Raw genomic sequence first — 17,231 nt, 5'->3', positions numbered from 1 at the left:
CCCAGGGTGTGATCCTGGAGTCCCCGGATAGAGTCCCACATCGGGCTCCCTGTATGGAGCCTGCTTCTCCCTCTGCCTGTGTCTCTGCCTCTCTCTCTCTCTGTGTCTCTCATGAATAAATAAATAAATAAAACCTTCAAAAAAAATAAAACATGTTTATAAAGTCTAACACAGGACCTGGGACATTAATTTTTTAAGATTTATTTATTCATTAGAGACACACACACACAGAGAAGCAGAGACACAGGCAGAGTGAGAAGCAGGCTCCATGCAAGGAGCCCTACATGGGACTCGATTCCCCGTCTCCAGGATCAGGCCCTGGGCTGAAGGCAGCGCTAAACCTCTGCGCCAGCGGGCTGCCCGGGACCTGGCGCATTAACGCGCAGCCAAGGTCCACAGTCCAGGGTCGGGACCCATGCACTTTCTATCTCTTGGAGCCCATAGGCCTGAGGTCTTCCTCGTTACAGACAACTCTTAGGCTGCGGCTACTTTCTGAGCCTGTTTACCTGACCAGGTAAGCGGGCCGGCCTCAGGTAGACGCCGGGAACCTGGCTGACTCTAAGGGAAAGGAGCGGGAGCTGGTTCTTTCTTTCTTTTTTAAAAATTTTTATTTATTTATTCACGACAGACAGAGAGAGAGATGGAGGCAGAGACACAGGCAGAGGGAGAAGCAGGTTCCCCGCAAGGAGCCTGACGTGGGACTGGATCCGGGATCGCGGGACCGGCAGGCATTGGTTCGGTGAATCCAGGGGGAGGCGGCCGGAGGAGCACTTGCCACGCGACCCCGGAGCCCTCCCACTCCCGCAGCGGCCGCTCCCCAGAAGGCGGCGCGGCCTAGAGCGGCGGCGCGCGGTGCACTGTGGGCCAGCAGAGGCGCGGGCCGGCTGCAGCCGGAGCCCCCACGTGGCAGGCAGCTGGGGGTTCGGCCAGCCCCGCGTGCTCCAAACTTGCGCAGCGAAGCGTGTCTAAACTCCTGCCAATCCGACCGCTAGCCCCTAGAGGAGGGGAAGGTGCAGGCTGCCTGCTCTGGCTTCCGCCAGCTCCTCACGGGGGACAGGGGTGGGGTCCGCCACCGCGCGTGATGTTGAAAGCCCGGCCCTCTCCCCTATGGGAGGAGCTTCCTCGTCGCTGCCAGACTTAAGCCAGGTCCCGGCCTTCAGCATCGGGCCATCTTCCCTCGCAGCCCAGCAGGTCCCGGAGCTGAGGCGTGTTGGATCGTGGGCAGGGCACAGAACCGAGCAGAGGTCACACTGCCTCGTTGACGCTCTGCGCTCCAGCCGGGGTGAGTTGCTGCTGCTGCTCCCATCTCCTCCTGCCTCCCCGAATAGAGCAGAGAGCTCAGGCTCTGGAGGCAGTCTGACTCGGTTTCCCATTTGAACCCTGTGTGGTGATGTTTAAATTCTCAGTTTGTCTGGACCTCAGTTTTCTCACCCATGAAATGAGTTCCTACATCCGAGATAAAGCTTTTAAAAGCGTGTGTCCACTGTTAGGTTGCTCAGGAAGTTTTAGTTGAACTCTTTTGAGGACAGGTCTGAAACCTGGACTTTGCCATGAAGAGGTGGGAAAATGAAGAAGGAGGGAGTCAGGTTATGAAAGATACTACTAAGGAGCGCTTAGGTAGGCAAGAACTGCTGGAAGACTTTGAGCCTTGGAGTCACAAGGTCAGATTTAATGAATGGATTGTAGGGAGAGGGGCCGCACTGAAGCAGAGAGATTGGTGGTTCAGGTAGGTGTGGTTCAAGCTAGAGCAGTGGTGGTGGAGACGGACATGGATGGACTGGAGAAAGACTTAAGAAATATATTTTTTATTTTACTTTTTTAAGATTTTATTTATTTATTCATGAAAGACCAGAGAGGCCGAGACACAGGCAGAGGGAGGAGAAGCAGGCTCCATGCAAGAAACCTGATGTGGGACTCGATCCCGGGAACCAGGATCACACATGCCCTGAGCCAAAGGCAGATGCTCAACCTCTGAGCCACCCAGGCGTCCCATGAAATAATATATTTTTAAATTCTTTTCACATACATCAAGAAGTACATGAAGTGTTACTGCAATTTTAGGTTTTACATTACAGTTTAAACTATATCTGTTAAAAAAATTTACCAATATTAATAGGATTTTTAATCCAGCCAAATAGACCAAGTCTTGGTCACTGTTACTGTTAGTTCTCTGCTGAGCGGGGAGACAGTGCAGGGTTCAGTCCTGGGATCATGATCTGAGCCAAAGGCAAACGTTTAACCAACTGAGCCACCCAGAGGCCTCCTTCCTCTTTGTTTGCTCACCAACACGATTTTTGCAGGAACTCTGGCCTTTCTATGGAATTGCATAGATACTTCCTAGAAGTGGCTGGAATGAGTAAAGTTAGTTTAGGCACCTGTGGTGGGTTTGGGAAGGCTGGGGCATGTTTTTCCATTGCTTCAGACCTCTGTTACAATGAGACTGGAATCTGAACTGTCACCAGATGGGGTTACTATTAATTCGGCTCTTCAGCCTACCCATACACAGGCTGCAAGACCTCCCTAAAAGAGTCTTGATGGTTCTGATCAGACCTGTTACTTTCCCCAAGACCTCAGTTTTCTTTCTTTTTCCTTTTTTTTTTTTTTTTTAAGATTTTATTTATCTATTCATGAGAGACACACACACACAGAGGCAGAGACACAGGCAGAGGAAGAAGCAGGCTCCATGCAGGGAGCCCGATGTGGGACTCGATCCCGGGATCCAGGATCATGACCTGAGCCGAAGGCAGACGCTCAACCGCTGAGCCACCCAGGCGTCCTGATCTCAGCTTTCTTATTTACACAGTAGCGATTCCAGTATCATCCTGTATGAAAACATGGTTGTTGTTTTTCTGAAAATGGTAAAGGGCTTTGATGTCTTTCAGAGATTATTCTTTCCAGGTTACCCAAGAAGTAAAGAAAGAAGGTGATGAAGGCAGTGACTTCCTCAGATGTTCCCCCCCCCACCAGCTGTTAAGTTCTCCCCCTTGACACATTTGCCTTTGTGTGTCTTTATTGTGTATGTGTGTTTGTGTATGCTTACATGTGTGTTTCTTTCTTTCTTTCTTTTTTTTTTTTTTTAAGATTTTATTTATTCACGAGAGACACAGTGAGGCAGAGATACAGGCAGAGGGAGAAGCAAGCTCCATGCAGGGAGCTTGATGTGGGACTCGATCCTGGAACTCCAGGATCACACCTTGAGCTAAAGGCAGATGCTCAACCGCTGAGTCACCAGACTTCCCAACACGTGTGTTTCTATGTGTTGTATGGGCCAGGCATTCTAGGAGTGAGGGGTTCAGATAGGTATTATGCTCTGACCTCAAGGAGTACCTTGGTTTGTGAGGGAAACAAATATAAACAAAAAACTGCCACCATGTGCATAGCTATTGGTGCGTGGGAGGAGAAATGCTAGCCAAAGGATGAGCAGCAGTTAGCTAGGCAGGGGTAGGACTTGGGGAAGCAAAGTGTGCCTGGAGTCACGTAAGTGAAAGCTGGTTCTGTAAAGTCTGAAACCTGGAGTTTGCCATGAAAAAGTGGGAAAGTGGGAAAATGGGAAGGTGGAGGCCACGTTATAAAAGGTGTTACTAAGGAGTGTAGACTTCATACCGAAGGTAGGCAAAAACAGTTGAAAGATGAACCTCTGAGTCACATGGTCAGATTTAGTGAATGGATTATAGGGAGAGGGGCTACACTGGAAACAGGAGATTGGTTCAGGTAGGTGTGGTTCAAGCTAGAGCAGTGGCAGTGGAGACAGATATGGATGGACTGGAGAAAGGAAAAAGAAATATTTTGAAATCCTTTTCACATACCTCAAGAAGTACGTGAAGTGTTATTGTAGTCTTAGGTTTTACATTACAGTTTAGAGCAAACTGTATCTTTTTAAAAAATATTGACCAATATTAATAGGGTTTTTAACCCAGCCAAATTGACCAAATCTTGGTCACTGTTACATATTTAAAGTAGTTTTCTATGCTGGCTTCTTAGAAGTACAGGCAAGGATATACTCTCCTACCCATCACTTGTCAAACCATAATCTGATAGATAATACTAAAAAATGCCAAATGAACTGAAATAATTTATTTAGATATTTTTTTCAAGACCCTGTGGATTGTACTATGAATTGTTTAACAGTTGTTATCCAGGGCCTTGAGTCCCTGCTGAGAGAGGTATACCGAATGAAGAGCATTGGTCAGGCACTGTGCAAAGTACTTGATAGGGCGTCTCTTCAAAATGGGGGAGGGGTCCTGAGATTCAAATCCAAGTCTGTGCAATCGCAGGCCTTGAACCATTTCCTTTGTGGTTTGCTGCTGGATACGATGAGTAGAGTTTTGGACATGTTGAGTCTTAGATACCTATAGGATATATGGGTAGAGATGTCCAGAGGGAGCTGCAGGTCCAGGACTGGGTTGGGCAGAATCAGTGCTTAACGTGGTAAGTGAAGACATGAGCTTAACTAGGGAGTGGGAGGAGGTTTGGAGACAGAACTCTGAGGGACACTAACATTTGTGAGAGATAGAGGAGAGGCCCATGCAGCCGGGAACACTCATGTAAATACTGCTTCCTCTTTTTCCTGTGTTTTTAAGTTTCCTGCATCCAGGCAGCAGCTGTAGAGTCCTCCTCTGAGAAGGGAAGACAGCCCCAGACAGAAGGAATGTAGATGCTGATTTGGGAATAATAAAACCCGAGTCCTTTTTTTATTTTTATTTTTATTAAGGATTTTTTTTATTAAGGATTTTAAGTAATCTGAACATCCAACATAGGACTTGAACTTACAACCCCACGATCAAGAGTTGCGTGCTCTACCAAGTGAGCCAGCCAGGTGCCCCTAAAACCTGAGTCCTGGGCAGCCCAGTGGCTCAACGGTTTAGCACCGCCTTCAGCCCAGAGTGTGATCCTGGAGACCCGAGATTGAGTCCCACATCGAGCTCCCTGCATAGAGCCTGCTTCTCCCTCTGCCTGTGTCTCTGCCTCTCTCTCTCTCTTTCTCTCTCTCTGTGTCTCTCATGAATAAATAAATAAAATCTTTTTTTTTTAATAAATAAAATCTTAAAAAAAATCCCTTCCCTCCATCAATATCAAAAGTATTTACACAGGATACATTTTTTCCTCCCCCACAGAATACATATTAAAAAAATAAATAAAACCTGAGTCCTGATACCACTTATGCCCCCCTCCCCACCATGCAGCTTTTCTTTTTTATGTGTAAATCTTCTCCCAAGTTCTTTTTTTTTTTAATTTTTTTTAAAGATTTTATTTATTTATTCATGAGAGAGAGAGGCAGAGACACAGGCAGACAGAGAAGCAGGCTGCATGCAAGGAGCCTGATGTGGGACTCGAACCTGGGAATCCAGGATTACACCTTGAGCCAAAGGCAGGCGCTCAACCACTGAGCCACCCAGGCATCCCATTTTTAATTTTAATTTTTTAAGATTTTATGTATTTGAGACAGCGCACAAGCAGAGGGGAGTGAGAGGGACAGAGAGAAGCAGCCTCCCCGCCAAGCAGGGGGCCTGACGTAGGGCTCCATCCTAGGACCCCAGGGTCATGACTGAGCCAAAGGCAGACCCTCAACTGACTTTGCCACCCAGGTTCACCACCACCCCCTTTTTATTTTTATTTTTTAAAATTTTATTTATTTATTCATGATAGACATAGAGAGAGAGGCAGACACAGGCAGAGGGAGAAGCAGGCTCCATGCAGGGAGCCCGACAAGGGACTCCAGGATCACGCGGGACTCCAGGATCATGCCCTGGGCCAAAGGCAGGCGCTGTACCACTCAGCCACCCAGGGATCCCCCACCACCCCCTTTTTATTTTTATTTTTTATTTTTTATTTTTTTTACCACCCCCTTTTTAAAGATTATATTTATTAGAGGGCCTGTGAGGAGGGGAAGAGCAGAGGGGGGAGGAGAGGGACAGTCAGACCCTATGCACGGAGCCCAACACGGGGCTCCATCCCAGGACCCTGAGATCACGACCTGAGCCAAAGGCAGATGCTTAACTGACTGAGCCACCCAGGTGCCCCAAACGTCTCCCAAATTAACATAAGGATTTCTGATTGCTGCCAGAGGCCAAGCTAGGCAGTTCCTGACAGCTTCAGAGCCTGTTAATGCAGGAGAAGGCTGGAAAGTGAATCCCCGAGGCAGAAGATGAAGAAGTCAGGAGCTGGCAAAGTATGATTTCCTGTCCTAGAGAAAAACATTTGTTCTCTGTGCCCCTCCATTCTTTCCTTTGGAGCTCTTGTCCTTTGAACCTCTTCGTTAGGTGTTCCTTATTCTATGACACCCCCCCTCACACACACCCCCTTGCCCCGCGCCCCACCTCCCGGCCTCTTGGTTTTTTTTTGTTTTTTTTTTTCCTCTTGGGTTTTCTGTTTCACCATCAAAAGGGAGAAGCAAGCATCAGGTTTCTTCCTTTTTGCCTTAGACTAGGCTTTTGTTCAAGCTCTCAGCCTAAATCCATGTGTAATTTCAGAGTTCTCCAATGTGTGCTAGGAAATCTGGAAGAGGCCAGCAGGTCACCTGTTTGGGGATCAAGCACAGGTCACCAGCCACAGACCCTGGTGGCAACTGGCAGACTAGTTCCTCCTGTGAAGTCCAGACAAACTTGCCTGATCCCTGGGAAGTTTGGTAACAGTACTACCCTCAGTGATCTGTGGTTTGCTGCCCAGACTGAACAATTTTGTTTCTGTTTCAGCAGAAAAAGGTACCCATAAACCATGGTATGCTAGACTATAAAAATCTTCCAGAGTTGGAAGTATTAGGAAAAACAATTGTGGTATGTCAGTTATATTTACAACTTGTCTTATTTCCTGCTCTACCATAATATTCTTTTTTTTTTTTTTTTTAATTTTTATTTATCCATGATAGTCACAGAGAGAGAGAGAGAGGCAGAGACACAGGCAGAGGGAGAAGCAGGCTCCATGCACCGGGAGCCCGACGTGGGATTCGATCCCGGGTCTCCAGGATTGCGCCCTGGGCCAAAGGCAGGCGCCAAACCGCTGCGCCACCCAGGGATCCCTACCATAATATTCTTGATGTCTTTTCAGAACTTAGAAACAAAGGTTATATTTATAAAGTTATTGCTGGCAATGAAATCAATCCCAAGGAAGTGATATCTATAGTATTGAGGAGATCAAGGGAAAAGGTTATTTCAAGCTTATTGGCTCTTAGGTTGAGCATTCTTTTTCTTTTCCCTTTCGCTTGGATAACTCCTATTCATCAAGACTTGATTGACTCAGGGACGCCTTGCTGGCTCAGTGGTAGAGTATGCACCTTTTATTTATTTATTTTTTAAGAGAGAGAAAGAGAGAACAGAAGTGAGAGGGAGAGAGAGAGAAAGGCAGACGCTCAACCGCTGAGCCACCCAGGTGTCCCTTCTTTTTTTTTTTTTTTTAGATTGGTGGATTGAGGCAAAGGGAGATGGAGAGAGAGAATCTTTTTTTTTTTTTTTTTTTTTTTTTTTTTTTTTTTGGAGAGAGAGAATCTTAAGTAGGCCCCACACCCAGCTCGGAGCCCAATCTCAGGATCCTGAGGTCATGACCTGAGCTGAAATCAGGAGTTGGACACTTAACCAACTGAGTCACTCAGGCGCCCCAAGCATGCAACTATTGATCACGGGGTTGTGAGTTTGAGCCCCAACATTAGATGTAGAGATTACTTAAAAATAGAATCTGGGGATCCCTGGTGGCTCAGCGGTTTAACGCCTACCTTCGGCCCAGGGCGTGATCCTGGAGTCCCAGGATCGAGTCCCACATCGAGCTCCCTGCATGGAGCCTGCTTCTCCCTGTGCCTATGTCTCTGCTTCTCTCTCTCTCTCTCTCTCTCTCTCTCTGTATCTCTCATGAATAAAAAAAAATATATATATATTTTAAAAAATAGAAAATCTTGGGCAGCCCCAGTGGTTGAGTGGTTTAGCGCCACCTTCAGCCAAGGGCCTGGTCCTGGAGACCCGGGATCAAGTCCCATGTCGGGCTCCCTGCATGGAGCCTGCTTCTCCCTCTGCCTGTGTCTCTGCCTCTCTCTCTCTCTCTGCGTCTCTCATGAATAAATAAATAAAATAAAATAAATAATTTGTCTTAAAAAAAAAAAAAAGAAAAAGGAAAGAAAATCTTGGGCAGCCTGGTGACTCAGCGGTTTAGCGCCGCCTTCAGCCCAGGGTGTGATCCTGGAGACCTGGGATCGAGTCCCATGTCAGGCTCCCTGCATGGAGCCTGCTTTTCCCTCTGCCTGTGTCTCTGCCTCTCTCTCTCTCTCTCTTTCTCTCTCTCTCATGAATAAATAAAATCTTAAAAAATAAAATAAAATGAAGTCTTTTGGGATGCCTGAGTGGCTTAGCGGTTGAGCGTCTGCCTTCAGCTCAGGGCATGATCCCGGGATCTGGACTCTGAGTCCTGTGCCAGGCTCCCTGTAGGGAGCCTCCTTCTCCTTCTCCTCTGCCTATGTCTTGCCTCTCTGTGTGTGTCTCCTGGGATCACATCCTGAGCCAAGGCAGATGCTCAGTCTCTGAGCCACTCAGGTGCCCCAAAAATAAAATCTTAAAAAAAAAAAAAAAGAATCAAATATTATTTCCAAGAAGCCATCCTAGCAGGGTTACTCTTTTCTTGTAGCAGTTGTGCAGATTTTAGTCCTATCTCATACATTGTACTAATACCCTCTCTCCTCACTACACCAGCCCATAATAAACTCCAAGAGGGCAGGGACTCTGAATATGTGGGTCTCTTAGGCCCACCACAAGACCTGGAGTATTCATCTTTTACTGACTGAATGAGTATTCGTGGGCCCTTTGGAGACTTCTGATTTTCAAAGCTCTCCAAAGAGGGTTGCTCCAGTAACACCTGTTTTGTTCAGTTGGAAATTTTCTTGTGTCTATAATTTATTGCTTTCTGCTATATCTGATTCCCCTTCCTGGAAAGCCTTCTCCCCTTGACTCCCCTTGGGGAAGTCCAACTTAAAAGCCAATGTCTATATTCCCTGGTCCTTGCCCTACAGACGTCATTTGCTTTTCTGTAGCACATTGTAATAGGTGTCTACTGTGAGGTACAACACATGAATATTAGGAGTCTGTTTACCTGGCCTTTTTTTGTCTTTTTCCATTGGCTCCTCTTTGGTTCCTTTGCTTTGCTACTTCTCAGCTGTTGATTTGGGGGCAAATAACTTCACCTCTCTGAGTTTGCTTTTTTCTTTTCTTTTTTTTAAAGATTTTATTTGTTCATGAGAGACACACACACACACACACACAGAGGCTGGTGGTATGCTAGTGAGCCACCCAGGGATCCCCTGAGTTTGCTTTTTTCTTTTTTCCTTTCTTTTCCTTTTTTTTTTTTTTTTTTTTGATAAAGATTTTATTTATTTATTCATGAGAGACACACAGAGAGAGAGAGAGAGGCAGAGACACAGGCAGAGGGAGAAGCAGGCTCCATGCAAGGAGCCTGACATGGGACTCGATCCTGGGTCTCCAGGATCACGTCCGGGACTGAAGGCGGCGCTAAACCACTGAGCCACCTGGGCTGCCCTGAGTTCGCTTTTTTCATCTAAAAAATGGTATACTGGGCAGCCCGGGTGGCTCAGCAGTTTGGCATCTGCCTTTGGCCCAGGGCATGATCCTGGAGACCTGGGATCGAGTCCCACATTGGGCTCCCTGCATGGAGCTTGTTTCTCCCTCTGGTGTGTCTCTGCCTCTCAATGTGTGTGTGTGTGTCTCTCATGAATGAATAAATAAATAAAATCTTTAAAAAAATTAAAAAATAATAAAAAAATAAAAAATGGTATACTTCCCTTGTAAGACTCCACTCTGGCCTAGCAGCATGCAGATCAGACCAGTCTGTGAGGGACTAGGAGAACCTCTAGTTTCTGAGAGCCTCCTGGGAATGTTTGTTTCATCCTCAGAAAGGTGACCTGTTCCTGAATCTGTTCTGTCACTTGGTCTCACTTTGACTTATCGTGGCCTTTGCTATCTTACAGTGGCTTGAGACTTTATGTTGTCAAGTCTGGGTACTTCAGGGAGCCACCCACCTTTGTTTTTAGGTATTAGAGCTCTCTGACACAGATCTTTAGCCCGGTAGAAGGAAGGACAGCCAGGCTGGTGGTCCAGTTAATGTTTATCCAGGAACTCCTAGCTTTGGTTGGTTCTGGTTATGCTGTTTTAGCTGCCCTCTGCTTACAGGCATGTATGCACAATCATGTATTTGTTGTCTCACGTCTGTGCTCCCTTTACCACCCATGTTTTATGGCACTCTTGACCAATGGGTAGCAGAGGCTCAAGCAGCAACACTGACCCCCATACCATTCTCTTCCCATTGGTGTTTCAGGGGGCGATGGCGGCTTCATGTGTCCTCCTACACACTGGGCAGAAGATGCCCCTGATTGGGCTGGGCACCTGGAAGAGTGATCCTGGCCAGGTGAGAAATGGAGGACAAGGAGGAGGGCTTCTTGCACCTCTGCCAGGGAAAAGGGAGAATTTGAGAGAGGACCCCTGAATTTTCCCTAGCAGCCCCATCCTGGTACTCTATTTCAGGTAGGGATGAGCCTGAAAGGCACTAGGAAGAAACAAGGGAAGAAGAGGCCAGCAGTGAGCCCTTGGCTTCCTCAGCTAACTCAAAGGAACGGCTGCGGGGCCCAGAAGGGCTAAGGGAATAGGAAGGAACCGTTTCCCTAATGAGATCTGTACTGAGTCCTGTGGCAGACATGGGACCCCACTGTGGCCCTGTGCTGATCCCTAATATGGCGTTTATGTGCTGTGATCATATCTTCCTCTCCCACACAGGGCTCAAGGGCTGGGCCACTCCCTAGTGTTCAGTCCAGAAGTAGGCACATGATAGGTGTCAGGGTTTGAAGAATAGCTGTCAACTGTAGAGACCAAGGGTTAGTAAACTTTTTATTTTCTTTTAAGATTTGTTTATTTATTTATTCATGAGAGACGCAGAGAGAGATGCAGAGACAGGTGGAGGGAGAAGCAGGCTTCTCACAGGGAGCCCAATGTGAGACTCAATCCCCAGACCTGGGATCACACCTTGAGCCTAAGGCAGATGCTCAACCACTGAACTACCCAGGCATCCCAGCAAACTTTTTCTTAAAGAACTAGATGCTTAATGGTTGAGATTTTGCTGGACAAGTTGCAAAATGGGGGCAATTATATCCTTAAGTAACCTTTTAAAGATGTAACAACCATTCTTAGCTGAAAAAACAAAAGGCTAGCTGGAGTTTAATAACCCTAGTATAGACTCTTCCAATTTAGGGGAGTGTGGGAATCGAGACCAGCTTTCCTAGGGTTGTTGTAACTAGAGATGCAGCTCCCACCTGGGGTGGGGCATCTTCCCAGGGCTTCTTCCTGCTTTGGAAATCTGAGTCAGAGTTTAGAGAAGTTTGGGGATTAAGTTTGAGAAGGACTTTTGGCAGGGAAAAGAGCCTCTTCTCTCTTGGAATTAGGCGGTATTTGTGGTGTGCTCTGCCTCTTTTTCCTTTGTTTTCCTTCCTCTAGCTGCCTAGAACCCTGGAGCCAGGGTGTCTGTACTCCAGGCAGTTGCTGACACCGCCCAGGACAGGTCTAGGAGCTAGGTAAAGGCAAGGGGTGGAAATCAGAACGTGGGCCAAGACTGGGGGTATGGATCAGCAGGATGAGGGGAGTACGTCTGGATAGTAAGAGCTGTACCTAGATGGAGACTTTTTTTTTTAAGATTTTATTTATTTATTTTTTATTTATTTATTTTTTAAATTTTTTTTAAAAATTTATTTATGATAGTCACAGAGAGAGGGAGAGAGAGAGAGGCAGAGACACAGGCAGAGGGAGAGAGAGCCCGACGTGGGACTCGATCCAGGGTCTCCAGGATCATGCCCCGGGCTGCAGGCGGCGCTAAACCACTGCGCCACCGGGGCTGCCCTGATTTTTTTTTTTTTTAAGATTTTATTTATTTATTTATTTATTTATTTATTTATTTATTTATTTATTTATTTATTTTAAAGATTTTGTTTATTCATTCATTCAGAGAGAGTGAAGAGAGAGGCAGAGACACAGGTGGAGGGAGAAGCAGGCTCCATTCAGGAAGCCCGATGTGGGACTCGATCCCAGGTCTCCAGGATCACACCCCAGGCTGCAGGCGGCGCTAAACCACTGCGCCACCGGGCTGCCCTTAAGATTTTATTTATTTGAGAGAATGAGAGAGAACGAGCTTGAGGGAGAAAGGGCACAAGCAGAGGGAAGGGGTAGAGGAAGAAGTAGATTCCTCACAGAGCAGGGAGCCTGATCCCAGACTTGATCCCAGACTCTGGGATTATGACCTGAGCTGAAGTCAGACATTTAACCGACTGAGCCACCCAGGCACCCTAGATGGGGACCTTAAAAGGCAAGGCCCTGGCACCCTTGGTTCTGCTTTTTTTTTTTTAAATATAGCTGTATTTTTATTATTTTTCTTAAAGATTTTTATTTATTCATGAGAGACACACAGAGAGAGAGGCAGAGACACAGGCAGAGGGAGAAGCAGGCTCAACGCAGGGAGCCTGACGTGGGACTCGATCCCGGGTCTCCAGGATCACACCCTGGGCTGAAGGTGGCACCAAACCCCTGAGCCACCAAGGCTGCCCTGGTTCTGCTTCTTTTTTTTTTTTTTTTTAAATTTTTTTTTTTTTAAGATTTATTTATTCATTCATGATAGACATAGAGAGAGAGAGAGAGGCAGAGACACAGGCAGAGGGAGAAGCAGGCTCCATTCAGGGAGCCCGACGCGGGACTCGATCCCGGGACTCCAGGATCGCGCCCTGGGCCAAAGGCAGGCGCTAAACCACTGAGCCACCCAGGGATCCCCCCCTGGTTCTGCTTCTGATGCCAGGTTTCTAGTTTGTTTTTTAGCAAATTGACTGACCTGTCCGCCTACTTTGTGTCTGCTTTCTTCTCTCCTAACAGAGGGCTCTGGGCCCAGCTTCCATCTCACTTCTCTGCCTTCCTTAATTTTTTCCCCCCTCTCAGAGCTCTTTTGCTCCTTCGAACTCCCAGAGCTCACTTGATCTACAGGGCTCCGTAAGGATCTCTCAGTGTAGCACTGGCCTATAAATTATTTACCTGTGTATCGTGTTTCCCTAATCAGCTCCTCAGACCTAGAGAACCAGTCTCCATGACCTAAACTTCTGTTTTCTTTTAATGTATCCATCCATCTACTGAGCATCTGAGAGTACCAATGTTAGGTTTTTTTGTTTTTTGTTTTTTAAAGATTTTATTTATTTTTTCATGAGACACACAGAGAGAGGGGGGCAGAGACACAGGCAGAGGGAGAAGCAGGCTCCATGTAGGGAGTCTGACGTGGGACTCCATCCCAGATCTCCAGGATCATGCCTCTGGCTGAAGGTGGCACTAAACCGCTGAGCCACCCGGGCTGCCCCAATGTTGGTTTTTTACTAGGCCCCACTGAGATTGCTTGGGTAGGAGGGAATCTAGGGGATTATTAGGCCAGCGCAAAGGGTTTGGGGTCTCTGAAGAGGCTTCAAGTCCCCTAGACTAGAACCATTTTTCATCTTCCCACTCCTACATTATGGATAACTGCCCCTTTCCCCGTTAGTGACCCTCAGGAGGGCAGTTTCTGGCCTAGGCTAACAGAACTGAAACCTTTGCATCTCACCTGGCAGGTAAAAGCAGCTATTATGTATGCCCTGAGTGTAGGCTACCGCCACATTGACTGTGCTGCTATCTACGGCAATGAGGCTGAGATCGGGGAGGCCCTGAAGGAGAATGTAGGACCTGGCAAGGTGAGGACTAGGGTGACGGAGGGGTGGGGTGAGGGCTGGAGTCCTGGCTGGAGGGATCTGGCAGCGTCTTCCTTCTAATTCCTTGCCCAGAGGTGAGGGTAGGTGAAATTATTTACCTGTGTATCGGTTGCCCATGGCTCTTCTCACTATGGGCCCTGCCCCTGTACCAGGTGGTGCTTCGAGAGGAGCTATTTGTGACTTCTAAGCTGTGGAACACTAAACACCACCCCAAGGATGTGGAGCCTGCCCTCCGGAAGACACTGGCTGACCTCCAGCTGGAGTATTTGGACCTGTACCTGATGCACTGGCCTTATGCCTTTGAGTGAGTCTTGCCAGGGTCTTCATCCAGGGAGTCAGGTGTTGGGGGAGTTATGGTAGTAACTTATAAGGCACAGGAGCAGGGCAGGAGAGGAACATTCCTCAGCTTGCCATGGGAACTCAGCCTTTTATGCCATCACAGCCAAGAGTTTAGCTACAGCAAAGGAGTGTAGCTTCACATGAGGTGGATCCTAGGGATACATGGGTGGTCCCTCCCCCTCCCTTTATTCATTCAGGAAACTACTGGCTTCTGCTGAGCTAGGCCTAGGATTGCAGTAGAGAATCAGCTCCAGCAGAGGGTATGAGAGGAGTCTACCAGGAGCTCTGTGCCAGTCCTAGAAGAAGGTTGCAAGAACATGCAACTCTTTGAGGAGGAAGGAGTTCAGAAAGACTTCCCAGAGGAGAGGAGATACAATTTGTATCTAGGAAGAAGAGGAGAGGGAATGGGCGTTTTATATAGAGTTAACACCTGGGTCATGACCTGAGAGGGTGAAAGAGCATGCTTGTTTTTTTATTCTTGGCCTTTTGCCCTTTCTGGGCTTGGTATGGGGACACAGAGTGGCTGGATGGGCAGATAAGGCAGGAGCCTTGCATTTGTAACCACTCATGGGGGGCTGTCTTTACTTAGGCGGGGAGACAACCCTTTCCCTAAAAATGCCGATGGGACAATCCGCTATGACTCTACCCACTACAAGGAGACCTGGAAAGCTCTGGAGGCACTAGTGGCTAAGGGACTGGTACGAGCACTGGGCCTGTCCAATTTCAACAGTCGGCAAATCGATGATGTGCTCAGTGTGGCCTCTGTACGCCCAGCTGTCCTGCAGGTGAGCACAGCAACACAGATCTGTTGCTTTGAGGGCATATGTGTGTGCGGAAACATAAGTGAGCAGATGATGGGTCTACTTCATGGAGATGGCTAGCAAGTTTTCAGAAGTGTTGGCGTAGGAATTTTCTGCATAAAGGAGAGCATTGAGATAACTACACTGGAGTTAAAAAAAAACTAAAAAGTCTTTGATTCAAGCACAATGGAAATAAATGTGAACGATGTATGTGTAAAGTAAGGTTCTGTCAGTAAGAAGAAGTACTATGTATTGGTTCATATCAAACACAAGAATGTTAGAAAACCAAAAATAAAGACATTGAGGTGTGGGAAGAGAATGAATTGGAGTGGCAGGTGGAGAGTGGGGAAAGTGGGCTGAGGGGAATTGGGGAGTCAGCAATGCAAGGTTGGCCGAGATGTGGGGGCCCCACAAGCTGGGTGAGACCAGCTGATAGTGATGGGTTTTTTTTTGTTTGTTTCAGGTGGAATGTCACCCATACTTGGCTCAGAAGGAGCTGATTGCTCACTGCCAAGCACGCGGCCTGGAGGTGACCGCTTATAGCCCTCTGGGATCCTCTGATCGAGCTTGGCGTGATCCTGATGAGCCTGTCCTACTTGAGGAGCCGGTAGTCTTGGCACTGGCTGAAAAGTATGGCCGGTCTCCAGCTCAGATCCTGCTCAGGTGTGGGCAGTCTTGGGGAAAGAAGTGGGGAGAGGGCACCTGGGTTGGGAGGCAAGGGTTGAGTGATTCCTTATCCAACTACCTGAGTGAGGCTGCTAATCTTGCTGTATAATCTGGGGGAAGCTACTCTGAGGCATGTTCCCCATTCTATTGGGGCTCAGGGACACCAGGAGTTTAGAGAAGACTGTGTGGAGGACAAAAGAATGATTGTGAGTACTGACTCCTCTTCCTAATCTACTTCAATCCCCCACCTAGGTGGCAGGTCCAGCGGAAAGTGATCTGCATCCCCAAGAGTATCACACCTTCACGTATTCTCCAGAACATCCAGGTACTTGGTGATGGGTCCTGTCTTCTTGGCCTCAACCTTTAGCCCGTTGGGACATAGTTTGGCTCCGACTCTGCCTGGCAAGAAGAAGAATCCTGGCTTCCACACACAAAGCTGATTTTCCTGATCCCTACTTCTTATCCCCAGGTGTTTGACTTCACCTTTAGCCCAGACGAGATGAAGCAGCTAGATGCCCTGAATAAAAATTGGCGATACATTGTGCCCATGCTCACAGTGAGTATATATCACCTGCCAGAGTTAGGGAGTATAAGATTTGGGGCAGAATTCTGGCCCAGATCTAGCCTCTCGGCCTTGCTGGTCAGAGGAGGAGCTGGATGTTGTTGGTAGGATTGCTGTCCTGAACACAGTGGGTTCTTTTCTTTTTATTAAGCTTGGGAAAGTAATAAGGCTTGGGGATAAAGCAATAGCCTTTGAGTCCCAGTCCAGCTTCGATATCTTGTGACCTAGAACAAGTTATTTAAGTTTTACAAGCCTCAATCTATCTGTAAAAGTATCCCAGTTCTTGATACATTGCAAGTTCTCAGTATATGGTATAAATGAGAAGAGGCTTTAAGGCATTCTCAGTCTTGGTAGAGGAATTGAGGTTGGGTTGAAGCCTGTTACGGGTAGGGAAATAAATAGTTCCTTATTCCAGTTGAGACTATGAACTCTTAGGGGCAGGGACAGGTATACACCAGGCTATGGATTGCTAGAATGTCAATACTGGCATTCTCTGGTGCTCAGGGTCCTGCCACTGCCATCTGGCATAGTGCTATTTATAGGTGATGTTCAGGAGGATTCAGGGAAAGGCCCTGTGTCTTTGGAATGTCAACTCCTGCTAATAGAGTCATCTGTCTGTCTCTTTCCAGGTGGATGGGAAGAGGGTCCCGAGAGATGCAGGGCACCCTCTGTACCCCTTTAATGATCCATACTGAGACCACCACTTCCTGGTTTCCATCCCAGCTCTTCAACTACAAGGTCCTGCCACCCCCAGAAAGGAGTTAATAAAGCCATTGGAGCAGCCACACTACTTGCTTATTTGTCTGGTCAGACCTGAGATGGAAACTATTTCCCTTAGAGCTGCTGAGCTGAGGGATGCTGGATGCCACCTGTCCCAAGCCCCGACTTCTTTTCTTTTTTGTTTCTGGAGAAACCAGTATGTGGCTGAATTCCAGTTCTACTTTCTTGAATTAGGTACAATTGAGGTAGTACTGCCATCTAGTGGCAGCTCACAGCACTACATACTGTCCCAGAGTGCCCAAAATTAGTCTTCTCAGAGTGCCATCAAGGTACAGAGAGTCGTGTTGTTTCCTGGCACTGCTGGGCCTGGGTCTTGGATTCCCAACCACGACCACCA

General features: G+C 47.5%; 1 protein-coding gene across 2 annotated transcripts; it reads left to right on the top strand.

Moving 5' to 3' along the window:
• Positions 1 to 240: 240 nt before the first annotated feature.
• AKR1A1 (aldo-keto reductase family 1 member A1) lies at positions 241 to 16,901 on the top strand. 2 transcript variants are annotated; one of them, XM_025991934.2, is made up of 10 exons: positions 241 to 514; positions 629 to 1,282; positions 10,306 to 10,395; positions 13,610 to 13,729; positions 13,900 to 14,051; positions 14,676 to 14,871; positions 15,350 to 15,549; positions 15,805 to 15,877; positions 16,022 to 16,108; positions 16,744 to 16,901. In XM_025991934.2, exons 3-10 carry the CDS (start codon positions 10,312 to 10,314, stop codon positions 16,807 to 16,809), a joined length of 978 nt encoding a protein of 325 aa, XP_025847719.1. In that variant the 5' UTR covers positions 241 to 514; positions 629 to 1,282; positions 10,306 to 10,311; the 3' UTR covers positions 16,810 to 16,901. The 2 variants fall into 2 exon arrangements, with proteins under 2 accessions (XP_025847719.1, XP_072580230.1); XM_072724129.1 differs by lacking the exons at positions 241 to 514; positions 10,306 to 10,395 and having other exon boundaries at positions 845 to 1,282.
• Positions 16,902 to 17,231: the final 330 nt, after the last annotated feature.

Source organism: Vulpes vulpes, chromosome 10 (genome assembly GCF_048418805.1).
Source record: "Vulpes vulpes isolate BD-2025 chromosome 10, VulVul3, whole genome shotgun sequence".
NCBI lineage: Eukaryota > Metazoa > Chordata > Mammalia > Carnivora > Canidae > Vulpes > Vulpes vulpes.
This window is presented reverse-complemented; position numbering and strand designations above follow the sequence as displayed.